Source organism: Rhinolophus sinicus, chromosome 11, assembly GCF_057876585.1.
Source record: "Rhinolophus sinicus isolate RSI-liver-muscle chromosome 11, RSI-T2T, whole genome shotgun sequence".
NCBI classification, from domain to species: domain Eukaryota; kingdom Metazoa; phylum Chordata; class Mammalia; order Chiroptera; family Rhinolophidae; genus Rhinolophus; species Rhinolophus sinicus.
The window spans coordinates 14,848,671-14,875,268 of record NC_142511.1 but is presented as its reverse complement, the minus strand read 5'-3'; the positions used below and the strand labels follow the sequence as shown (position 1 = coordinate 14,875,268).

Below are 26,598 nucleotides of genomic sequence, written 5' to 3'. Positions count from 1 at the left end.
ACTAAAAATATTCTAGTTGTAAGGAAGTAACGTGCATACCAGAAACATCCTTTGATCCTAAGGCTGTTCCTTCCTTGCTGCTCTCCTCTCTCCCATCACAGAATTATTGAGAAGTTTAGATCATGCTTTAAAATGTTACTACAGCTTGACTATTAGGACTTCTTTGCTGTCAGGTTTACCACGCGCTGGGGAAATAATGTAAATCAGGACTGCAGTCCTAGGAACACAATCAGTCTTTGTACTGGATGACTAAGAAGCCCTGACAGAAAAGCGAGGTCAGAGCAAGATGTTTGAATTATTTAGGTTTGTTTGTTTTATTGTTACTGTTCAATGAAAGTCTTTTTTGGCATGACATTTCCAGAGCAATTTTCAAAAACCTTTGGACCCAAGGCAATAAGAGGTAAACTACTTACATTAATTTTAATGCATTTGTTATAAACCATATGCAATAGTGTTAAAAGTTTCAATTAGCCTAACAGCTTCATGCCCATCATATATGTTAACAGACTTTATTAAACACTTCACCTAATTAGAAATTAGTTTCCAAATAACTCTATCCAACAAAACAGAATGGGGAATCCCAGACCAGAAAAAGCTGAAGAGATTCATCAGTATTACGAGAAATGTCAAAGGGACTTCTTTAAGAACAGAAATAACATAAATAAGAGAGTATTACGAAGAAAAAATATTTTCACTGACAAAGGCAAACACATGATAATAAAAATAGCAGATCAACCAACACTAAAGCTAGTAAAAAGGTTAAAAGGCAAAAGTAGGAAAATCATGTGTAATTACAACAGTAAATTAAAGTATACACACACACAAAAGAAGTAAAAAATAATGACAAAAACATAAATGAGTAGTCAAAAATACTGTTATAACTATGCATGGTGCCAGGTTATGACTTATGGGGGGGAAATCACTTCATAAATTAAATAAATGTCTAACCACAATGCTGTATAGCTGAAACTAATATACTACTGAATGTCAAATGTAATTGCAATATTAAAAAATTAAAAAAAAAAGCAAACAAAAAAATAGAATGGGGAACCAGGAACTCACATAGCTCTCTGAGCAACTGAAAAGATTACAAGTCTTTATCTAAAGCTCAAACATTTTTGTTTAATCTTAGAAGAGGCCCATGTTTATAAGGTACTCACTCCTACCTCTCTTAACTTTAATAGACTTACTTGACTACCTTTCTTAACTTTAATTTAATAGACTTACTTAACTGGTTAAAAACTCCACACTTGATTAAAAAGAAACTAAGATATTGAAAATGCTGAGAAGTGAGTAAGACAGTCTAAAAGCAAAGAGGCAGAAAAAAATGTAAAAACATAGATTTATAGAGACCAGCATTAGTGGGGTCAAAAGTTATACAGCCTTCGATACTTTCTGAAGCTATCATTCTATTAACAGCGTAATTAATGTCCGGATTCATAATACGCCATCAAGAAGAGGTGAAGTCACGAATGACAAGCATACATTACTTAAAAAAGCAGAGAAGCATGTAAAATCTTTCAAGATAACATCTTATTCAAGTTCATTGTCAAAAAGAATTGCCATCTATATTTAAAAGAGCTATAAGTAGCCAAAGTTTTATTCTACATAAATGAAATTATCAATCATGAAGACAACATGAATGCTTAAAAAAAAATGTGTGTGGCTTTATACTAAAGCTGAAAATCATATGTACTCCCCCCACCAAAAAATAAAGTGAATCTAGTATCATAGTTGGAGACTTCAACACCCCTCGATCAGAAATGGACAGATCCAGCAGGCAGAAGATCAGTAAGCATATAGATGAATTCAACAACACTATCAATCAACTAAATGTAATTGCCATCTATACACTACTTTGTCCAACAATGGCAGAATACACATTCTTCTCAAGCTCACGTGGAACAAGCATACAATGTCTACTCTAGGACTGAAATAAACGAGACATCAGTAACAGAATGATAGCTGGAAAATCACAAAGTACTTACAGATTAAATAATACACTTCTAAATAACACACTTGTCAAAAAAGAAATCTCAGGAGAAATTTTAAAATATGTGGATCCAAATAAAAATGAAACAACTTATCAAAATTTGGTGGATGCAGTGAATGCAGGTAATGCTTAAAGGAAAATTTATAGCATATAACACAAATAATGAAAAGAAGAAAGACCTGAAATCAATCATCTAAGTGTCTACTTCAGGAAACTAGAAAAAAGACAAATTAAGCCCAAAGTAAGCAGAAGAATGATAGTAAAAATTAGAGCTGAAATGAATAAAATTGAAAATGAGAAATCAATAGAGGAAAATCAAAAAAATCAAAAGTTGGTTCTTTGAACAGATCAATAAAATCGGTACTCCTCTAGACAGGCTAAATAAGAAAAAAAGAGAGAGAATACAAATTACAAATATTATAAATGAATGAGGGAAGTTCACTACAGATCCTATGGACATTTAAAAGGACAATAAAGGAATATTATGAACAACTCTAAGCTCACAATTTGATAACGTAGATTAAATGGACCAATTTGTTGAAAGACACAATCTGCCAAAACTAAAGAATAGACAAATAGATCAATTGAATGCAATAGAGCCTGAAATAGACTGGCACAAATATAATCAACTTATTATTGACAAAGGAGCAAAGGCAATACATTGGAGAAAAGATAGTCTTCTCAACAGATGGTGCTGGAACAGCTAAACATTCACATGAAAGAAAAAAAAAAGACAGTTGATGCTCTTGAAACCCACGTTAGGGATTAGCGTTCTCCACTCAAGAGAACTCAATAATAATTATTATATATAATAGCACACCATCCCAAATCATTTATGGGGTTTTCCATAGCCTAGAACTTCTAATACCACATGGGTTTTCAAGTATCAAAAAACTCCCTTGCAGCGGCCAGTTTGCTCAGTGGTTAGAGCACAGTGTTCACAACACCAAGGTCCCCGGTTCAATTCCCACATGGGCCAGTGAGCTGCGTCCTCCACAACTAGACTGAAAACAGCGGCTTGACTTGAAGCTGAGCTGCACCCCCCAAAACTTGATTGAGAACAACGACTTGACATGGAGCTGATGGATCCTGGAAAAATACACTGTTCCCCAATATTCCCCCAAAAAACCAAAAAACTCCCTTGTAACATAAAAATTATTAGCAATATTCTTATCTATGACTTAATATAGTTTTGAAATTGCTGCAAACATATTCATATGTCAAATGTTTATTAATAATGTACACAGAGAGATATTGTTATAAGAATTCATTGAGTGTTAACCACATGTTGGACATTCTACTAGATACAAATTCTTATTTAATTTTCCCCAAAACCTTATAATGTAGGTGTAACTATTTATATTTTTACATAATTAAAGTGAGATTCTAAGAGGTTAATTTCCCAGTATCTCATAAATAGTAAAAGTTAAACTTAAATTGGAATACAGTCTGGCTGTCTCCAATGTCTGTACTCTTTGTACATTCCTTTACTTGCACAGAGAGTAATAATACCTTTAATATTAGAAAAAGGCTGTTTCCATTTATTAAAGTTGTATAGAAAGTTACAATCTAGTCTATTATATCTATAATTGATCTATACTCCGTCTATGAATTGGGTTATTTCCTCCATCATTCAGCTCTCTATTTTAATCTGCTTTTATTCCCATCAGCCTCAATTCTGTGTCCCTAACTATAGTGATTGAAATACTTGCATAAAGGAAATAAGGAGCAAATCAACCACTTTCTTGGTTTTTACAAGTTAATTTTGGAAACGTCATAAATCTTCAGATCACCTATAAATTACTTGATCTAAGAGCTGTAAAGATTAATAAGATAGTATCTATAAAGTAAGTACAAATTCTTGGAGAAATGTGCTCAGTTTCAATCAATGATTATCCAAAGTTTTTTTTAATAATCCCGTGCCATGTTACTGGGCCAATATCATATAAAATTGCAAACTAGTATAGACAGGGCTAGCTTCCAACTTAAATAGGAGAATTTTGGTTATGTCTCGGGGTGTTGTCAAAGGAAATGATATTATTGAATCCACAACCGTGTTCCCCGTGGAAACGAATGACTCAGCACAATGCTATTACTTGGTCTTTGGCAAAAAGAGATGCCATATTTCAATTAGATGTCAAATATAAGCTCAATATACTGACTTAGTCACCAAGATTAAGCCTTGCCTTCAGGTCTTGGATTACCTTACTTTGAGTGTCTTTCTTCATCTATAATCTTTTCCATAGTGAAAAATCATAACCTTTTTTCTTTTTCACAATTACAATAACCCAGTAATTATGAAAACTACTATATTAAATTCATTCTAGTGCTCGCTTAGGCAGCACATATACTAAATTCATTCTGGAGAATTATATTGACATCTGTAACTAAAATGATTGGATGCTGGAAAAAAATTACCAGTCAATTTGTACAAAATGAATTTGATGATTATCCTAATCTGGTAAAAATTCTACTGTTACAAAGAACCAAAGTAACAATCACAGAACAAATCTGATGGAGGAGAAGGTAGATTCTACCCACAAATATGTTTTTTTTTTCCCTCTATTGAACTTCCATTACCTAATTTGAACTCAGATTAAAATTTAAGATTATTAGTATGATGAAGAAAGCAGAATCTCAGTACTGAATCCAGAGATTGTAATCATCAGTCAGCAACAGGAAACTTCAAACAGATCTCTGAAATGTTTTAAAAAGAATTGCTGCATTAATACCCAAGAGTCATGATACTTTTTAAAATAAGATACTTATTTTTGGTTTCAGTTCCTGGTGTGGAGTTTCATTCTAATATTAATACATTTAAGAGGCACTGGCATTGTATTACTATTCTCCCACATTTTTTTAAGTGATCAGTTTATAGTATATTTACAATTTACAACGCTATCTAACCTGCTTTAAGAATTTTCAGTCATGAATTGGCTACATGCAAATAATCCTAATGTCCAAAACACCTACTTTGGCAACAGAACTTGTTAGCTCTAGCAGACATCACTAAAAGAAATAGTAACCAGAACTATGATTTGAGTTTCTTCTCCTTCATGAACAAGACATTTTCCACTTACATAATAAGCATTTATATCAAATATGGTAATGACATATTATATTACAATAGATATATCTGTATCTTAAAAATTAAATTAAAGATAATTTTCATGAAGTTAGAAGATTTTAAGTCCTATTTTAATCAGGATTCACTCTAGCAGTGAAACCAATATAACAATATGTGATGATGACAGTGTGGGTCTAAATTACTCATTTCATGACATGTTCACCATCAGTTTATCTTTAATATACCTAAAATGAAAAAATAACGCAAAATTTTAGCACCTAGATTTTAACTGATACAGATTCTAGTCCAATAGTAATTAAGTAGCCATAGTACCACACACAAAAAACTTGAATATCAGCATTTTTCCTACCTCAATACCCCTGAAGAAATCTACACTCTCCTAGGACTAATTACGGCTGAGATAAAGACTATGTATGACACGTAGGTACACCTTCACCCTCCTGGAGGGGCTTATGAGGACACATGAAGTAGCCCGTGTACTTGAAAAGTTTTCCTCACACATTCTCAAAGACCCTTCGGGGTCAGAAATATTTATTTGGTTTAGAATACTGACGTACGTGATATGGCATGTTCATCCAAATCTAAGATGTCTTTGCACTGATGATGTTCAGATGAGAACGTGAAGTCTAGCAGATCCAACATATTTAGAAATATAGATATAATTACAAAGGTCATTTTCGATAATTTACCCTTGTTTTAAGGGGCTTCTTAAAAACTTCTTTAAGCGGTAAGTGAAAGATTCATAACTAAAAGACAGACAAAGTCAGAGGGTATTGACAATAAAGTGCTTTATATTTTCAATCTCAGTTTTCTGCCTTGGTTTCCTCATTTGTAAGATGGCAGTTATAATATCACCAACTATATAGAATTTCTCAAGGGTTCCCTGGAACATATCCAGACTCCAATATTAGAATTTCACATAGGACAATACTGAATATCAAGTTTTGAAGATAATTTCTGGGGAAATCACTTAAGATGAGATGATTATCTCTTTTCTTGGGATTATCTAGAGGCACGACTGATTTAGAGTAAAAAAAGTAGTTGGGAAATTCCACTTGTGGTAATGACAGATTAAGTAATCTGGGTTAAAACTTCCCACACAAAATAAAAACTAAACAAGGTTTTACAAAATAAGTCAGCATTTTCTTAAAAGTAGCTGAGATTTTTAAATTTCATTTGTCAATTTGACTGGCCATGTGGTGCCCTGATTAAACATTATTTCTGGGTGTGTCTGTGAGACTGTTACCAGATGAGATGAGCATTTGAATTCGTGAACTCAGGAAAATAAGTTGCCCTCTCCAATGTGGGTTGGCATCATTCTATCTGTTGAGTACTTGAATAGAACAAAGTAGGAATTTGCCCCTTTTTCCCTGTCTCACTGTTTGAGTCGAGGCATCTTATTTCATCTTCTCTTGACCTTGTACTGCTATTTCCACCGTTAGCTCCACAGGTTCTCGAACCTTCAGAGTTGGACTGAATTACACCCATCTTTCCTGGGTCTCCAGTATGCAAATGGAAGATGGTGAGACTTCTCAGCATTCATAGCTGTGTGAGACAATTATTCATAACAAATCTCCATATCTAGATCTATCTATCTGCTATGGTCTGAAAGGTTTGTGTCCCACCCCCACCCAAATTCATATGTTGAAATCTTAACCCCTCAGAGATGATGGCATTAGGAGATGGGAACTTTGGGAGGTGGAAGGAACCTTCATGAATGGATTAGTGCTTTATTAAAGAGAATCCAGAGAGATGCCTTGATCCTTCCACCTCGTGAGGACGCAGTGGCTATGAACCAAGATAAGGGCCCTTACCAAATACAACCATGCTATGAGGACCCTTACCAAATGCTAAGGCCTTGATCTTGGACTTCCAAGCCTCCAGAACTGTGAGCAATAAATTTCTGTTGTTCATAAGCTACTCAGTCTGCAGCCCTAATGAATTAAGACATGCATATATGTATGCATGTATGTGTGTATGCATGTATGTATGTATGTATGTATCTATCTATCTATCTATCTATCTATCTATCTATCTATCTATCTATCTATCTATCATCTTTTATTGATTCTGTCAGGAGAACCCTGACTAACACAGCAACAAAGAGCTAACAAGATAGGAAGGCCTTAACTACCAGGTCAGAGATCGGAGATCAGTGAGAACACTGAAACCCATAGAGGTGAGTCAGTTTTGCCACAGGGCCATTGGCTAATTCAAAGAGGTGGAGGCTGACAAACTGAGCTGCCTTGCAGAGTAAGGACAAGCCTTCTAAAGATAAGGACTCTAGTAAACCACCCCCTTGTTTTAAGGTGAAAACTGCATAGACTGCACCATAGAAATAAGTAGGAACAGCCCTTCCATATACTGGCAGCTCATTTTAGTGTCATCCAAGGGTCCCAGAAAACAACTAATCTAAAGCTGGGATTACATTTGTCCCAGAATGCTAGCTTCCCTGGAAGCCTGGTGGAAGCAAATAAAATTCACTCTGAAGAATTATTTCTACAGATAATTTTTCATGATCATGTTCAGCAAAACGAAACAAGATCAAAGATAATAAGGAACATGAGGAGGTATGACAAGACTACAAAGCAGCACAATTAATCAACAGGCACAAAAACAGATCTACCCATGAAACAGCCACCCTACGGTTACAACATTCTAGGAAAATGAAGTCAAACCTAAGTATGACTACATGGAACTGGAAACTATTTTTAAAGAGTGGGGGAGAAGATTTTTAAAAAAACCAAACAGAAATTCAAGAACTGAAAGGTATGCTTGGTGACACCTTCTAGGGATGCCTGATCTAGGTTCTGTGGTCAAGAAGCAGAAATGTGGACATGACTTTAAATGTGTGTACTTTTGCCTCAAGTTCGAGGCTGTTGCAGGGAACAGCTAGAGTCAGAGGACGGTTCGAATCTTATCCCTTCACCATTCTCTTCCTCCTTTTCTGGAATCTGTTAGTGCTCACATCAAGATTCACTATTTGCCATAAAACTGAGTTTGTGCACAGTGCTGTGTGTTTGTAATCGTTGTTTTGTTACCTTTCTCTTTTTGATTTCCTAGTAGCAGTGTCTCATCTTCTGAAGCTCCCTGGAAATACCTTACCTTACTATGTTTCTAAAACATACTTTTATACACAAAGCCATTTATTATTCATCAAAGCAGACACAGCAGGGACTAGTCATACCCTGTTTTCCATACAAAGCAGTTAAAACTCAGCTTTTACGTGCTCATGAGCATGTAACTGGAGACGGGAACTGCCACGCGAACACTAGTTCTTTGATTACTTACCGAGTGTTTTTGTTCCTCCTATGTTACTATAATAATATCTTTTTTACTGTTTTGGTAAAATTTCCAGTCACCCTACAATGACATTTTTCAAAGGAGGCAGACATGCTGGCATATCTACGTGGTTGACTGTCTCTAATGTGAAGACACTTTTACTTTCTGTGGAAGTGGGATAGTGACCTTCTGTTGCTAATAGGTGGTAGGAAGAGGTGTGGATTTTTTTTAACTCCAGGAAAGTGATTCATATTTTCAGAGTAAAACATGGAAATTTTTATAAATATTTTATACTTGATCTATCCTTGTAAAATTCATGTCTACCTGGTCCAAAAGAACTTTAGTAAACTCTGGAAACACAAACATCCTTCATGTTGGAAGGTACCTCAAGAGAACTCTAGATGTATGGAAACTGAATTCTGCCATATATTTGTCACTCCATTTTCTATCACATTCTGAAAAGCCAGCACCATTGGAAACAAGAGAACATGCTGGCTGTATGTTACATTAGCCCACAGGATTCTCCAACATGTCACTGCATCACGGGTGTGCGAATGAGTCCAATTTTCTGTGCCTCGAGGCAGCTGAAACTGTGTTGGCCTGTCTGGCACTGTTCATTACTAATTAGCTGGCTTAATTTCCCCACCTTTTCTTTTTGCTAAAATTGAGTGTGCTCACTTACACATTTTGAAAAATATTTTTTTATGAAAACTAGAGCAGGGAATTTTGTCAGTAAAACAATTTACACATTTAGTTCCATACACACACAGCAAGAACAAGAAGAATGAACAAACATATAAAGCTCTAAGGACCTCTTCATTCAACAGGGCTATAAATTGAAACACTAGTTGAGTATCCAACTCTGATGCTGGTGAAGGTTAAAAAAAAATGTGATACAGATATGTGGTTGTTGCATATGTCTCTTGAGGTAGTAGGATGAGAAAAATTAATCTGCACATAAGATATAGAAACTTTATATATATATATATATATATATATATATATATATATATATATACACACACATATATATACATATATATATATATAAACAATGAAAAAGAACCTACCTCCATTATTTAAATTTATTTAAAGAAAACCATACATGTGAAAGAAAAGTAAGATATTATTTCAAAAAACAAATTTTTCTTATTTTAAACCCTGATTATATGCTTTTTATAAGAATAACACTTTAAATATAAAGGAAAATATAAATTGAAAATAAAAGCATACATACAGAATTCAAAGAAATTAGAAGGGGTTATGTTAATAAAAGACAAGGTAAAATGTAAAGCAAAGTCATTGTTACAGATTTAAAAAAGGACCTATCATAACAATAAAACATCAATTCAACATAAATGTATACATTTCAGAAATTATGTGCACTAATAACATATCTTCAAAGTTCGTTAAAAAATTGAATATGGAATATATTGTTGTCTATCAAACATTTCCCAGAATATACAATGTGGTAGGCCCTAATCATGTGTAAACATATTACAAACAACAAAAATATCACACAGAGTATGTTCTCTGAATAGCGTTATTAAATTAGAAATCAATAAAAAAAACTTTAAAAATGACCCAATGTCAGAAAATTAAGAAACACAAATCTAAGTAACTCATGTGTCAAAGAAAGATTAAATCATCATATAAGTTAGAAAATATGTTTAATCGAACAGTTATGAAAAAATGACATTTCTAAACTTATGGCCTATACCTAAAGTAGGTGGTCAGTGATCAGTAAAGCTTACAAACATAAATGAAGATTTAAAGATTAAAAAGGAAAAAGTAAAACTGGAATTATTCGTAGATAACAGGAATGTGTAAGTTGAAAATCCAAAAGAATCCACAAAAACTAGAATTACAAAGAAATTTAATAAGTTCATTGGATCTCCAAAAAAATCAATTATATTTTCCAATGAAATGCAATAACTGATTGGAAAATGAAATTTATAATTACCTTTACAATGACACTAAAACATCAACTATCAAGAAATACATCTAAAAAAAATATTTCTTACTGAAAACAATACACTACTGAAAGAGTAAAAGATATTCTAAATAAGAGTTTTTGTGGATTAGATTTATAGGTTGCTAATGGATTGCAAGATTCAATATTATTATCATGCCATCTCTTTTCTAATTAATCCATAGTAGTTTTATGTGTGTGTGTGTGTGTGTGTGTGTGTGCGTGTCTGTGTGTGTGTACATGCAAATTGAAAAATTGATTCCAAAATTTATATGGAAATGTAGAAGACTGAAAATAGCCAAGACAATCTTAAAGAGGAAAAAGTTGGAGGATTTATATTACCATATGTAAAGACACATTCCAAAGTTACAGAAATTAAGATAGATTGGTACCGGGGCAAACAAAGACTGATAGACTAATAGAACAGAATAGAAATCAAGCCACACATGTTTGGCTACCTCATTTACAGCAAAGGTACCATTGCCATTCACCGAGGAGATGATGGTTATCGGTGGACCAGATAGTTTGTGGTATATCCAGGTAATGAAATACTACATGCCAATGTAGAAGTGTGAAATTCTGCTACTCACGACATGAATGAACCTCACAGATATAAAGTTGAATGCAGACATCAATATGAAGGTCAAGAACAGGCAAAACTTATCTATAGTAATAGAAGTCAAATATTGGTTACCTTTGTGGAGTTTACTGATTGAAAGGGACATGAGAAATTCTTCTGGGGTACTTATAATGTTGTATATGTTTACCTGGATGATGGCTTCATGTGTGGAATACATATGTTAAAATCCATCAAGCTGCACCAGTTAAGATTTATTCACTTTATATATGTAATACCTCAGTTTTAAAAAGTCAAACAGAAAGAAAAGCTTTCAAAGAAAACTGAGAAGGAATCAACATCAAGAAAACAAGAAATTAAACCAGAGAAATCTGAAACAGAACCAGAGAAAATTGAGGGGAGTTTCAAGAGAGGGATGACCAGCAAAGGTGGGGTGGGGGAACTAAAGTGTCCACTGGGTTCAACACCAAAGAAGCCCTTAATGAGACTTTTCCATGAGGTAGAAGAATGGAATCCAGTTTTCAGTGATTCAAGTTGTGAATGGAGGGAAAGAAGGCGCTACAAAGAATTGTAACTCATTAATCCTTGCTATGGAGGCAGGGAAAGAAAGAGGAAGCAGCCAGAGAGGGTTGTGGGGTTAAAGAACACTGTTTCATTTTAAGTAAAAATGAGATTGTGGATTATTCCTTAATATCCATAAAAACTATTTCTAGTCCATATAAACCTAACTGAGTCTCAAGTGTTAAATTCAGCAAAGAAATTTCTTCTTTTTGTTTCGTTTTGATCAGAAGAGAGAATGTATATTTCCAGTGGAGTTTGGAAAATTACACACTAAAATTTGAATTACTCAACTCTTTAGCAAAAATTAACCACCCATAGAAAAGTATGTTTAAATGCATCTAACTAAGGGAAAGTTTACAGAATTAATTATCCTGGAAATGCATACCAAAACATAACCCTCAATTCAACAGTTCTTTTGTCTTCTCTCTACCAATTCGTGTGAAATGTATAATTTACGCAGTCTGATAATTGCTAAGTGATAACTACATTTTTTATTGTTCCTTGAAAGTTCATTGCTGTTAATAGATGTTTTGGTACTTTTTTCTCCCCTTCTAGGTACCTCTTTTTCTGGAAACTTACAGTGATAGAAAGAAGAAATGAGTCAATTTTATTATGTATAGTAGTCTATTTATACCACATTAAGTTCACACAAGTTTCAGAAAAAATCCAGGGTATGTCATAAAGTTTTACTTTACAAACAAAACCAGCAATATTCAGGCCCAGAAGTATACTCATACCAGCTTCCCTCCCAGAAAAGATATATAAACAGCAAATGACTTACTATAATGTGCTGATAAGGATCTATAAATGACATTTTGGTTTCTATTACAGGAAATCTCTTCACACTTCAAAGGTCTTTTCTGGCACTGGATCTTCTTTCAAACCTACAAAATAAACAATCATTATTGTTAAACTTCCTCTTTATGTAGTTCCAAGATTTCAATGATGATGGGTATGAACCTTAGGAAGAAAGAGTTTACCCAAGGGGACCAAATAGACTGAATTCCCTAACTGTTTATATGAGTGGGTTTCCACATAGAAAGAAGAGAAATGATAAACATATTTTGATAGTACTGTTTAATTTCCATATTTATTTGTTCAAATTTATTCTGTGAATAATTATTAAGAAACTCCAGAAATTATTTTTGCATTTGCCAAGTGTTTTATGAGAAAGTCATTGAAATTACGGAAAATTAAAATTATTTTTGTACCGTTTATAATGACAAAGCCACAAGCCACTGTTTGTTGTCTCAGTTGGGTCAGTATTAAACAAATTCACAAGAAGAAAGGAATATTTTTCACTGTAGCTATTTGTTGAAAATTTTAAAAAGATATTCACGTTGAATTTCAACTTTAGTGCCGACGTTTCAAAAGAAATGTTTGTTCATTCTAACGTACCAGTTTAATTTAGATGCAGTTAAATAAGAAATGTTTTAATGGAAAAATACTCTCTATACTTTGCTTTTTTCTTCTACAATTATTTTAAATTATTAATATCAAATAAAAAACTATTCAGTGAACATCCTTCCTCTTCCATCATAGACTTTTTCCTTGCAACTTTATAAAACAACACATACTTATATTTTAGGACTCTATAAGTCACAACTAATTAGGAACATCTTTTCAAATACCTTTATTATTTACGTTTAATATGTAAATTCTAAGACACGTTTTAATTTCAAAATAAATAAAATTTGCTTTTAAGTTTTAAACTGTTCTTTCTTTTTAGACATCACATGCTCATTGTCACAAACATGAACTATTGAAGTGGGTGAAGAATAAAGTGTAATCACATTTTTTATTTTGATGTGTATCCTTACAGACTATTTTAGTGCATGTCCATACGTTTAGAGTGTAAAGGAAAAGCGAGAACTTGAATTTTTTTACGTAAATGGGATCTCATGCCCTTGGTTTTTAAAACTCACTTCCTTCATATTATTTTTCAAGCAAAAAAAGTAGTATTTATTTATTATATTTAAAGAGTTTATTTTTTACAGCAGTTTTAGGTTCACAGCAAAATTGAGAGGAAGGTACAGAGATTTCCCATAGACCCCCTGCCCCCACACGTGCACACCCTCCCCCACTATCAAAACCTCCACCAGAGTGGTGCATTGGTTACAATTGATGAATCTATATGTACACATAATCATTTGAAGTCCATAGTTTACATTAGGGTTCATACTTGATGGTGTACATTCTATGAGTTTTGACAAATTTATAATGGCATGTATCCATAATTATAGCAGCATAAAAGTATTTTCACTGCCCTAAATATCCTCTGTGTTCTGCCTATTCATCCCTCTCTGCCCTCCCATTTCTGACAGCCACCTATCCTCTACTGTGTCTGTAGTTTCGTCTTTTCCAGAATGTCATAGTTGGAATCATACTATATGTATGTGGCCTTTTCAGATTGTCTCCTTTCCCTTAGTAATATGCATTTAAGTTATCTCTATGTCCTGTCATGGCTTGATAGCTCATTTCTTTTTATCAGTGAGTAATATATTCCATTGTCTGGATGGACCACAGTTTATTTATCCTTTCACCTACTAAAGGACATCTTGGTTGCTACAAAATGTTGGCAATTGTGAATGAAGCTGCTATAGACACCTGTGTGCAACTTTGTGTGTGGAAATAGTATTCAACTCCTTTAGATAAATATCAAGAAGCACAATTGCTATTAGATTATATGATAAGACTGCTTAGTTTTATAAGAAACCACCAATGAATGAAACTATCAGAAATAAAGATGTATAAAATGATGGAAACAAGCAAAAAGCAGAACAGGAGAATAACCTGAGGCTGGAGGTCTGGAAAGGAGCTAACCATAGAGGGTGGGGAGGGAGTGGGCTTAGAATATAGTGTTCTAGACAGGCCTTTTGAGGAATTGAGAGCAGAGGAGTGACTGGCAAATGGTCAGCAAAAGCAAAAGTGGCTTATGATGCCATTGGAAATACAGGTGGAGGCAGATCATATAGAGCCTTGTAGGCAACTACTGTTCACCTAGATGAAGCTCATCCATGGTTCAGGACTCAGCTTCAATGTCACTTCCACAGAGAATCCTTCCATGACTTCAGAGTATGCGTGGTCTGCCTGTTAATGGTTTCATGTGAACCTTGCAATTCTCCTTCAAGCCTTCCATTCCACGTATACATTATCTTCCTCTCCTGAGAGAACTAAGGATGCATAAGGATGAACAAGACCATATTTATCTTGTTCATAGAGTTATCCTTAGTGCCTAGCACAGTGCCTAAAATATAGTAGCTTCAGGACAGATATTTGTTGGATGGATGGATAGATGGATAAATATTATTCAATGTCAGGTTTATGTATGAAGGAATAGTACTGGCATGGCATTGTGATGTCCCTCTTATTCATTCCTAACTATTCTGAATGTCAACGCATATTAAATACCGATCTCTAATTAAAAATATAAAAAAGCAGAAAAAGTGAAATTCCAAAAAGAGTGAGACTAGTACTCAAAATATTTAGAGGAGATATGTTGCTGGCACCCAAAGTTTGTGTCAGCAACTTTATTTCCTCTTCTCATTTCCAGCAACTCCATTCATAACCAGTGTCTTCACCACCTAACTATTGTAATTACTGTATCTTGCAGCTAGAGCTGGATAGATGCTCCCCCAATATTAAAGCCCAAAGCAGGAAATACACTTAAGATAGCTAATTGCCCAGGTCTATTAGGTTAGAAACTACATTAGGTTAAAAATAAACATGGCTCATGGCATTGAATCCTACTGGAACTCTCTTTTGTTTTTTAAATCCATTCAGGGCTGGTTCATTTCCTACCTTGATGAAACCTAGTCAGCCTCAGAACTCTTCTGTTAACAATTATATATATACACATGTATATGTATGTATATATAATATTAATAGAATATATGAATATATGAATATATATTAAATGAATTCAGAAATTAAAATGCTGGGCCCATGTGTTCACCCAAAATTGAACTTGATTTAGAGTTGAAGTTTTTCTGCTCCCCAAGCTTAACCTATAGGGAAGGGTGAGGTCATTGATATCTCCTCTCCTCCCCTGCCGCCTTCCAAACTTTATAGCTTGATTCTTAATCCCACATGGTTGGAGAAGGTTGAAGGGGGAGAGATAAAGGCGGGAAAAGTTATTACTTCATGGTACCATTATAAGCTGGCCTTGTCATCTCTGGACCTGGGACATATTAAAGCTGATTCTTTCTCTCATGGATGCTTTTGTGGATTCTTCTGAGATCTCGTCCCTGTATCCTCTGAAGTGTATCAACACATCTCTCTTTTAGCTGGGGTCTTGTGCTTTCTTTTACAGCCGCAATGCATCCTGCAATCCACTTCCACGGGTCTTATTCTGAGGTTTTTTTCACTCTACCAAGCAAACACCTTCTACAGGATTTAAGACTAAAGGGTTCTCTTTAGTCCATGGAGAATACTCATAAGTGTATCCTTTTTTCCAACAAATTCTGAGAATGCAATTACTTCCTAAATGAAACACTCTGTTCTGCTACCTGTATCCTGGTATATTTCTCAACCATGGCTAGACACAAACCTACTGCAGGACACATATATTTAACCCTCTGATAAACTTTCTGATTGGTCTCTGTAAAGGTCTCTCTCTTGATTGGTTGTTAAGAGGTATATTCCTCCCAGATCTCTTCACCGAGGGAAGAAAATTTCTACCCCAAGCAGTGTCCCTAAAACAAGTAAACAAACAACAACAACGACAAAACCACTTTCAAAGTCCTTCCCACATTGCTACTATTCCAATCATTTAATACTTGTGAAGTATGGATAGGGTTTTAGAGTAAAATAATGTTCTCATCCACCTGCTTTCTTCAAAATGTAAAGGAGTAGGCTGTATCACAACTCATTTTAGTATTTGGTATCTTAGGTCTTATATCTTAGGATCTTGACCAAGGCTTCCACTTTAAAGTTCAATAGATACATAAATCAACTTCCAAAATGACAGAATGAGAAACTTGGGAAATCCTCTCCCCAAAAAGCACTGACAAAAGTGGTTAGAGTTATCACAAACAACCACTCTGGAAACTGACCAAAAGACATGAAATACATGAAAAGCATGTTTTTTTTAAATCTGCTAAATCTCAATAAGAACAGTGGGAGTCTGTGACATTTTAGCAAGGGGCTGCTCCTATACACCACAACCCCTGTTCCACAGCATGGAAGTTCTATCTGGAAAGGCAGAGAGTAGCCCTGAGAAGCACGTGAGCATGGAGGCGGGGGAGACAGAGGGGAGGGCAGATAACTGTATTTGGAAGAAAGCATGGACAATTCTACGCCCAGGGGTATTGTCAAAAACAATAGAGATGTAGTAGCCAACTATTAGGAAAATTTAATGCTAGCATGGGATCCATGCTGGTTGGGGCAAGCAAGAAAACAGCAGACCAGCCAGAAATTTAATAAGGAGATCTGGAGAAGGAGACTAGCACGGAGAGCCTTGCTGAGACCAACTTATTCTTGGTGGTGTGGAAGACTTTGTGTATATGCAAGACTGTACCATAAAAAGAAAGCTCAGAGGACTTTAGCAAGATACTCACAAAATGTGGCTTTGTGAATGCAGAAAATAAAAGCCAGGGAGGACTTGTAAATCCCCTCTACTTTGAAAGCATTCTCTAGGCCACATGCAGATTAATCAACGAAGGTTGAAGATTTACTTGCTCAAGTGTTCAAGCAAACCTTTGGCCAATCACTGGCTGGCAGATAAGCTATGCTAACCCAGGGACAACCATTTAACCAGGCTTAAAAATAAAACCACAATGAAAAGTGAAAACTGAGATGGCACATCAGAGGCTGAACATTATAAGGAAAGACTCCATTGAATGAGGTGAGGAAAGTCATTAAAACAAACAAAGAGCAACGGTAACCTCCCTAGGGGGAGGGTCAGAATCCAGAGTTGCTACAATATATAATCTAAAGTTTACAATTTTCAGCAGTAAAAAAACAAACAAGCAAACCCAAAACAATGAGAACAACAAAAAGAAACCAGGAAAATGTGAGTCATACACAAGAAAGAAAAAAAAACAGTCAATAATGACTATCTTGGAGGGACTTCAGATTATAAATCTGGCAGACAAATATTTCAAAAAATCTGTTATACATATGTTCATAGAACAAAAGGAAATGATGCTTAAAGAATGAAAGGAAAGCATGATACAATAACATATCAAATAGAGAATAGCAATGAAGAGATTATAGACATTAGAAAAATATAACCAAATGGGAATTCTGGAGTTGAAACATAATTGAAACGAAAAATTCATGAGAGAGAATCAATGGTAGATTTGAGCTGGCAGAAGCATCAGTAAATTTAAAGTTGCATCAATAGAGATTACCTGAAGAACAGAAATAAAAATAAAAATAATGAAAAAACATGAACAGCTTCAAAGACTGGGGGACAATATTGACTAATTGACTATACTAATGTACATGTAATGGGAATCTCAGAGGAGAGAGAAAAAAGGAAAGAAAAAATATTTGAAGAAATAGTGGGTAAAATTTCCCCAAATGTGATTAAAAACCTGCAGAAAGCTCAATCAATTCCAAGCGAGATAAATACAAAGAGATTCAAGCCTAGACACATTTTCTTGAGGATCCAATAAAAAACAAAATCCTGGTAGTAGCAAGAAAAAAAAAAGGTTCATCACGTGAAAAGTAACCAAAATAAGATCAATGGATGATTTTTCATCAGAAAAATGGAGACTTGAAGGCAGTGGGATCACATATTTAAAGTGCTGAAAGAACAAAACTACCAACTGAGAATACTATACCAAACAAAACAAAACAAAACAAAACAAAACAAAAAAACTATCCTTCAAAAAACAAGGGAAAATAAACATATTTTCACATCAATAAAAACTGACAAAATTTTTTGCTAGGTGACAAGCATTAGAAGAAATAATGAAGAATGTTCAGGCTGAAAGGAAGTTATACCAAGACAGTAACTCAAATCCACATAAGGAAATAGTACTTTAAAAAGTAAGTAAATAGACAATTTTAAAAGATGGCATAAATATATATTTTTTCTCTTTTCTTCTCTTAACTGATTTAAAAGTCAACAATGTAAAATAATAATTATAAAATTGTATCAATGGGCTTATTTAAAGATGTAAAATATGTGAAAATAATAGTCCAACAGAGGGGGGAGGGAATGGAGCTAAAATGAAATAAGGAAATAACATCAGATGGTAATTGAATCCACAGAAAGAAATAAACAGTACCAGAAACAGTGAATATGCAGATCAAAATAAAGGAATCTATAAATACAGTTTTTCCTTTTTCTTCTCTAAGCTTCTTTTAGAAAGATGTATAAATCAATAAATTACAATACGGTATTGTGATTTATACCCTATAGACAATATACAAGGTGTGACAATTAAGTTTGCCAACTTGTTGCAATGATGTTGCTAACCTTTTTTCGATATCAAAGGGATTATTTATTATGAATTTGCACCATCTGGACAAACAGTTAACCAAGTTTACTATTAGGAAGTTCTGAAAAGGCTGCGTGAAAAAGTTAGACAACCTGAACTTTTTACCAACAATTCATGGCTCTTGCATCACGACAATGCACCAGCTCACACAGCACTGTCTGTGAGGGAGTTTTCAGCCAGTAAACAAATAACTGTATTGGAACACCCTCCCTACTCACCTGATCTGGCCCCCAGTGACTTCTTTCTTTATGCGAAGATAAAGGAAATATTGAAAGGAAGACATTTTGATGACATTCAGGACATCAAGGGTAATAGGATGACAGCTCTGATGTCCATTCCAGAAAAAGAGTTCCAAAATTGCTTTGAAGGGTGGATTAGGCACTGGCTTCGGTTCATAGATAGCTTCCCAAGGGGAGTACTTCAAAGTTGACCATAGTGATATTCAGCAATGAGGTACTTTTTCTAGGATGAGTTTGTGAACTTAATTGTCCAACCTCGTATATGACAACAACATAAAGGAATGTGGATGGACTGGAACTGTATTAGAGCACCATTTCTATATTTATTGATATAAAGTAAATTATAAAAATTAAGGTTCATCTAGAAATAATTCTTAGAGCAAACACTAAGAAAATCACTGAAACATATAGTTAAAACAACAAAGGAATGAAAATGGTCCACTAGAAAATATCTACTTAAAACAAGGAAAAGAGGAACAAAAAAGAAATGAGACATATAGAAAAAAGAAAGTAAAATGGCAGATGGAAATCTAACCATAACTATAATAACCTTAAACGTGATCAGATTCAATACTCCAATCAAAAGACAAGAGGTTGTTAGACTAGATAAAATCTATACATACAAAAGACTAATGAAATCCAAGTAAGGTCTGTAGTTTAGTTAATAGCATTTATTATACCAATGTCAGTTTCCTGGTTTTAGTAATATACTATGGGTATGTAAGGTATTACATTGGGAAAGTCTGGGTAAAGTTATATAGGAACACTCTATAATATTTTTGTAATTTTTTATTTTAAATTATTTCAAAATAAATAAGTTGTTTAAAAAGTCCAATACATGTGGATAGATCTAATTTATATGTACAATCTTCTTTCCAAAGTTATGTTTGAAAGAAGTAAGAAAGTAGTCATAAGGGAAAATCAGTGGATAAGGTTCACTGTCTTCAGGATAATCACTGGTCATTACTGTCCGACAGTGACGGCATTTTCAATTCTCGTTACAAACAGGCACCCTTTCATCCTTTTCCCGCCCTAAATTGTTAACAGTAAACATAGATATTTCAGGTTTCTGTGGAATTACGGCATTTCTGTCAAGCTAGCCACATTTAACCAGGAAAATGTGTTTCTCTCCACAATGAACTCTGTCCTGGAAACCTTATTGAAACCAGGTTGCACAATGACTGTCATGAATGCTCATAAAACAGCAGTTTTGTTGTTGTTGTTGGTTGTTGTTGTTTTTTTTATAACTAAGCTGAGTAACCAGTAGTCTCGGTGAGTGTACACAGCCTTTGAAATCTGAAGAAAGATCTATGGACCTCATGGTTTCTTTCTTTCCTTTCTTTCTTTCTTTACTTCTTCTTCTTCTTTTTTAATTGGCTGCCCTGTATCTATAAACTTCCTGAACACTAATGAGAGGGACATTTAGACACACTTTTCAGCACACACTCGTCTATGCGATGCAACTATTGGCTTTCAATGAATGCTCAAAAGTGTGTGGTCTTTCCAAAACCCAGTTAATCCCATTGTCAGGGCAAGATGGACTTTTCTGGGAAAAGTGAACAAGAACCAGAAACACAGACTACAGTGCTTTGTCAGTTCTCTCTCCCTGCATAAAGTGATATGACAACAGGAAAAGAAGGCGCTATTATTAGGTTTGTGGTATCTGGAGGAAAGAAGGGTGGGAATGCAAAGGATCCTTTTCTCTCTCCCTCCATTTCACCGTGTAACAGAGCAAGAGGTAATAAGAGTCTCAAACAGATCTCTGAATAATATAAGACCCGGTCTTATTTTACTATAAGACCAGTCATAATATAATATAATATAATATAATATAATATAATATAATATAATATAATATAATACCGGGTCTTATATTAATTTTTGCTCCAAAAGACGCATTAGAGCTGATGGTCCAGTGAGGTCTTATTTTCGGGGAAACATGGAAGGTAGTGGCAGGCTTCTCTACTGGAGCCTGATTGAGCTAAATTCAAGCTTGTCTCCTCCTTCCTCTGATTGAGTGATCCTGATCCTCAGTGTCCTTACCTGTAAAATGGGGATAGGAACCCCACCTCCCCTACACACACACACATACACACACACACACACACACACACACACACACACCCCTCACATAGGCAGTGTGAAAATAAAATGAGAAAATGTATATCAATCATCAATGACAGTTCCTAAGCAGGTCATAAATATACAAAATTATCATTTGTTATTATTACTGTTGTTTAGGAAACTGATGCTTTTCCCCAAAGGGCCTCAACTTCCGGAGACTTACTTGGCACTGGAGATTACTAAGAAATTCAAATAGGCAAATTTGCTAAACACCTTTTATACAGACTATGGACTTTTTCATATGCAACAATGAATTTTAATAGAGATTAAGAAATGCCGCTGTTTCTGATCTGTTAATTTTTTTTATTTTTTTTTAACTAAAAGTATTAGGACATTGACTTGTCTGCTTCGAAATTCAAAGCTCTCTTCATTGTGCTGGATATAGAAAGACATCGTAAGAGCAAAAAGGGCATTGCACTACTGTTTCTACAATCATCACATATAGATATTGTCGTGCAGGGCGGCCTGCGGGGCCTCTGGTCCCCCTCCCCACATAAGAACACAGGATGTGGCTAGGCCGAAATGGAACACCCACGGAGCCATAGACAGCGGAGTCATACCACTATATTCTCTCTGGCTGCCGGGCGAGACACACACAGTAGTAGCCACACGATCCGCAGTCTGCCATTTACTTCTCTGCCTGCCAACCAACCAACCAATCAATGCAGCCCCGCAGCCACACCAGTAGCCAACTGGCCAACCAGCTACATCTGACAGCCATCTACTACCTGAGCCAACACCTTTCTACGTGAGACCGAGACCCTGGAAACTGCTCTCTGGGACTCTGTCCCCACAGATATACAGTTACTATGGCATTACTAAAGTTGTAAATTCTTAAATTATTTTGCTTGTGCTTTTTTAAAACCTAGACTAAGTAAAGCGTTTGCTATCACCAACAAGCACAGAAAAATGAGGAAACAACAGGAATTAAGATAGGTGAATGAGACGCTTAATATTAGAAACGTCTCTCATGCCACACTGAATTTAGTACAGAAAATCTGTTAAGATTTTCCCAATGAATTCTAAAAGCATATTGCTGGATACAAAGGCACCGATTAATTAATTAGTTCTGTTTCTTAAGCCAGGAACCCAACAGTGTGGAACTTGCCTCCTATGTCCCACAGACGCCTGGTGTTCACGCTATTCCTCGTGAATTGACTGGAATTTCCCACTCTATTTTCATTAGTGGGTGTTTGACTGTACTTCTTTATCTCTCAGATTTATATTACTGAGCGCTCATTACTTAAACAGACAGGTGAATATGGAATATCTACCAGAGTTTCAGAGAAGGAAAAGATTCAGGTGGTTTAAAATAGAACAGGTTTGATAGAAAAGGTAAATAACTAAGATGATATTTGAAACCACGAATGGGCTTAGATGTCTGGAAAGGGGGAATGGAAACATTTCCTCTAGGAAAGGCCATGAACAGGAAGTGGTAGCCACCTTGGAGAGGCTCCATCCAACCTCAGGCTCTCACCGGTGCCACCCCCTCTCCCACACCTTCTCTACAGGATAGTCCATACTCATTCATCACGGTTCTGTGTAAACTCACTCTGAAGTATTAGGTTGGTGCAAAAGTAACTGTGGTGTTTGCAATTATTTTTAACCTTTTAAACCACTATTACTTTTGCACCAACCTAATAAACCATCTCTTAATCTATCTACTAGGCTAGGACCCTTGTATTTCTCCCTGATGTCTCTTACCACATTATATACTATATACCATTATATGGAGTGTACGTCTCCCCTCGCTGTGAGCAACGTGAGGAAGATCTGTCTCTATCTTCCTGTGTTCCTGCTCAGCCCTGAAATGATCACTTAATTACTGCTGACTGAAGGACGAACACACAAATTTGGGAATTTGTCTGGTGTATTGCGGGAAACTGGCCAGGCCGTAGATGCAGTCTTGTGTTGAGAAACAATCAGGGGAAGTATCGTCTATTTATAGAATCTAGAATGACAAACTAGAAGATATCTTAGCAATTGCTACTTTCCTTGCTTAATTTTAAAAGTTCACATTTACTGAGCACTTCCCAGGTGCCAGGTACTGTGCCAAGTGATTTATATACACCATCTCGTTTCATCTTTATAACAAGAGAGGGATTACGACAGCCACTTTAGAGATTTAAAAAAAAAACACAAAAAACTTAACCTTTAGAAAGGTTAAATGATTTGTCTAATTGACAACTCAGACTGAGGCAGAGTCTCCTTTAACCACACTCTACAAAAGAAGACTATTTCCCAGAAAGACTAAGAAACTTTTCCCAGGTCATCTAAGTTACCAGGGGCTAAACTGGCCCTGGAATCCTGACACTGCCTCATACCCAATTCTTTCTATGTCATTCTGCCCCTCGACAAAAGATCCTTAAGGGATTCTGAGACATTATACTATAGGCAATAGCATTACGAGAGAGTCTTACCAGAAAGCTGGCATAATGGAAGTGATGCTTTGTATTAGTTTGCTAGGGCCATCATAATAAAATACCACAGACTAGGTGGCTTAAACAACAGAAACTTATTTTCCCACAGTTCTAGGAGCTAGAAGTCTAAGATCAAAGTGTCAGCAGGTTTGGTTTCCTCTGAGGCCTCTTTCATTGGTTTGCAGATGGCCACCTTCTCCCTGTGTCCTCACATGGTCTTTCCTCTGTGCCAACACATCACTGCTGTCTCTTTGTATATCCAAATGTCCTCTTCCTTCAAGGACACCAAGCAGATTGCATTAGGGCCTATTCTAAGGACTTCATTTTAACTCTATCATCACTTTTAAGGCTCTATCTCCAAATGCGGTCACTGCTAGTGGGAGAGTTAGGCTTCAAAGTATGAACTGGGGGATGGGGCACCATTCAGTCTATAACCATCCATAATATAAACATCGCAGTTAAACAAAGAAGCATACAATTGTTAACGGAGAAATGTTGTACTTGAGGAGCGGGGGATACAACCAGCCAGAGAGGCCCAGATGTGATGTGATACGCACCTAAACTAGGATTTTGGAGGTATTAAAAAAACAGGAGAGAGCATAGCATCTTTAAATGGGCCAGCCTCCCTCATTTGGTTATTTAAAAAGCGCAGGCGTGCGCGGGCACACACGCACATGCGCGCACAAACACACACACACGTTCTATAGAAATGAAACACAGTACATAATTTTTTTTTACCACTTGACAGTTGCCAAAGACTAATAAAGGTGAGCCTACCTTAAGGGCTAGGACATGGGCTGGCCCAGTCTCACATGGCATTATGAACAATGCAAGAATGTCTTCTCACCCCCAAGCCAGTTTTCTGGTTTTCTTTCTTTCATCATCTGGCTTCCTGTTATTTTTCCATGATTTCACCTCTTGGTGGCCAAAAATAAGCATTCATTCTGGCTATATCTTAGGTCACACAATTTTGGAATTAGAAGGAAACATTCATCACCACCACCTAGAACTTCAATGTGCAAATGTGTAAGCTGAGGCCTAATGATGAAAACAAACTCATCCAAGTTCACCCAGTTAGGCAAACAGCTAAACACATCTCATCACCCTCAACCAGGTCTCTTTCTTCACACTCTACCAGCACCCTGCAACCCAACCCTTCCTGCATACTCAGGTCAAAAAGGAAATATAGCCAAAATAAAACAGGACATACAGGTAAATTTTAGTTTGACCAAAATTTTAAGTTGCCAACTTATTGGTTGTTGGTAGGCTCAAGATACGAATTTGAGGGAAATAAATAATGGAATTTGTCTCTATGATTGGTCAAATACAGCTTAGTCATTTTCATCTTTTATACTTTTCTAGGTTGGAGACTTAGTCACAAGAAGCTTACTTACAAATAGTGAATGGATTGTTTAAAAAATTCCTCTTCCCACACTATTATGGAATAATATTCCATTGACAAGTAAGAATTATGTTACGCTCATTTTCAGAAAACGTAGGATAAAATTTTACTTTCTACTGAAAAGAAATTGAGACTGGTGATGCACTGAGTGTTAACACTTTTTAAGTATACCTAAGAATGTAGCACAAAATGCTAGGAAAAGGCGAATGGTTTGAGAAGTGTATTTACTGCTACAGCTCTCTCCAGAGCAGATGGTATGCAAATACGCTCCCCTAGGGAGCATTTGTGTTTTGTTGAGGGTTCCACTCCCTCCTTAATTGCTGCCTTATTATATGACTTACTCAAGATTGCCACAGCAGGGAAAGCCATGCATATTTTTCTAAAGTAAACAGTCCTGGGAAAACCCCCAGGAAAACCGTCATAGTAGTTGTAATGTTTCATGAGTGTGAGGCTGATCTTGCAGTTAAAGTATGAATGTTGACTATGACCTTGAAGTGGAAAAAAATGGACAGAAAATATACCACCCCATTTTAGGTGCCATTGTGAACTTACACCACTAAACCCTAGCCAAGTATTCTACAAGTCCTGGATTGGGAAACATGTAATAGGTATTCAAGTTCATCATCCCTTTGTCAGGTTGTGAGAAATTTTGAAATGTGCTTCTGTTAGGTTGGTGCAAAAGTAATTGCGGTTTAAAAGGTTAAAAAATGATCACAAAAACCACAATTACTTTTACACCAACCTAACAGATACTGTGAGTGACAGTTCACTTCTGAAATGACCAGGAAAGCCAAGGTTTTGCAGGACAAGAGCTCTGTAAATAGAAAGTCTGCATTTCAGGGGAGTACCCTCAGGAGTTCTTAATCTTTTTTGTACCATGGACCACTTTGGTAGTCTGGTTGAAGCCCAGGGACCCCTGGATACAGGATGACACTATAAAATTCATGAAATAAAACACTGGAAACAAAACAAAAAGAAACCAATTATATCAAATTGCATGGAGCACTTGCAGTCTAGGAGGTTCCTTAAATGTTAATTGCGTATGCTTTAGAGCCTGGCGGGACTCTGCAGAGTACACCTATATAAAGTTCAATGTAAAATTTTTGAGGACAGAAGAACTTATAGCACAATAAAGAGGAAAATGATGAAGCAAACAAATAAACAAAACTAAGTTCTTTTTTGTACCATTAACATCTGCTAGCACCATAATGAACATGTAATCAAAAATATTTCGGTGTTACATACAATAAACAGGTTGAAATGAACTAGAAACATTGTCATTTGCTCCAAAATATGAAATTTGCATTTCCTCTACCTCCGATCAGCAAGCTAGAGAAGACTGCCAAGGACATGAATAAAATCTTGTAAGTGTCAGTTGAGCTTCTGCTGGTGAGCTATAATGCCTCAGTGGGTTTTGTGAAAAATATGAAATTAATAAAAACAATGTTATACTCTCCTTCTCATTTGGCAGATGCCCCCTTCATTTTGG

The 26,598-nt window shown here is 35.6% G+C and overlaps 1 protein-coding gene across 1 annotated transcript in view; it reads right to left on the bottom strand.

The window, feature by feature from the left end:
• The window catches only part of PLA2G4A (phospholipase A2 group IVA), a 137,429-nt gene that overhangs the window by 100,144 nt on the left and 10,687 nt on the right, over positions 1–26,598 (bottom strand). The window contains exon 2 of the mRNA XM_019738116.3: positions 12,255–12,357. Coding sequence (XP_019593675.3) covers positions 12,255–12,287 — 33 coding nt within the window. The 5' untranslated portion in view covers positions 12,288–12,357. The remainder of the gene's footprint in view (positions 1–12,254; positions 12,358–26,598) is intronic.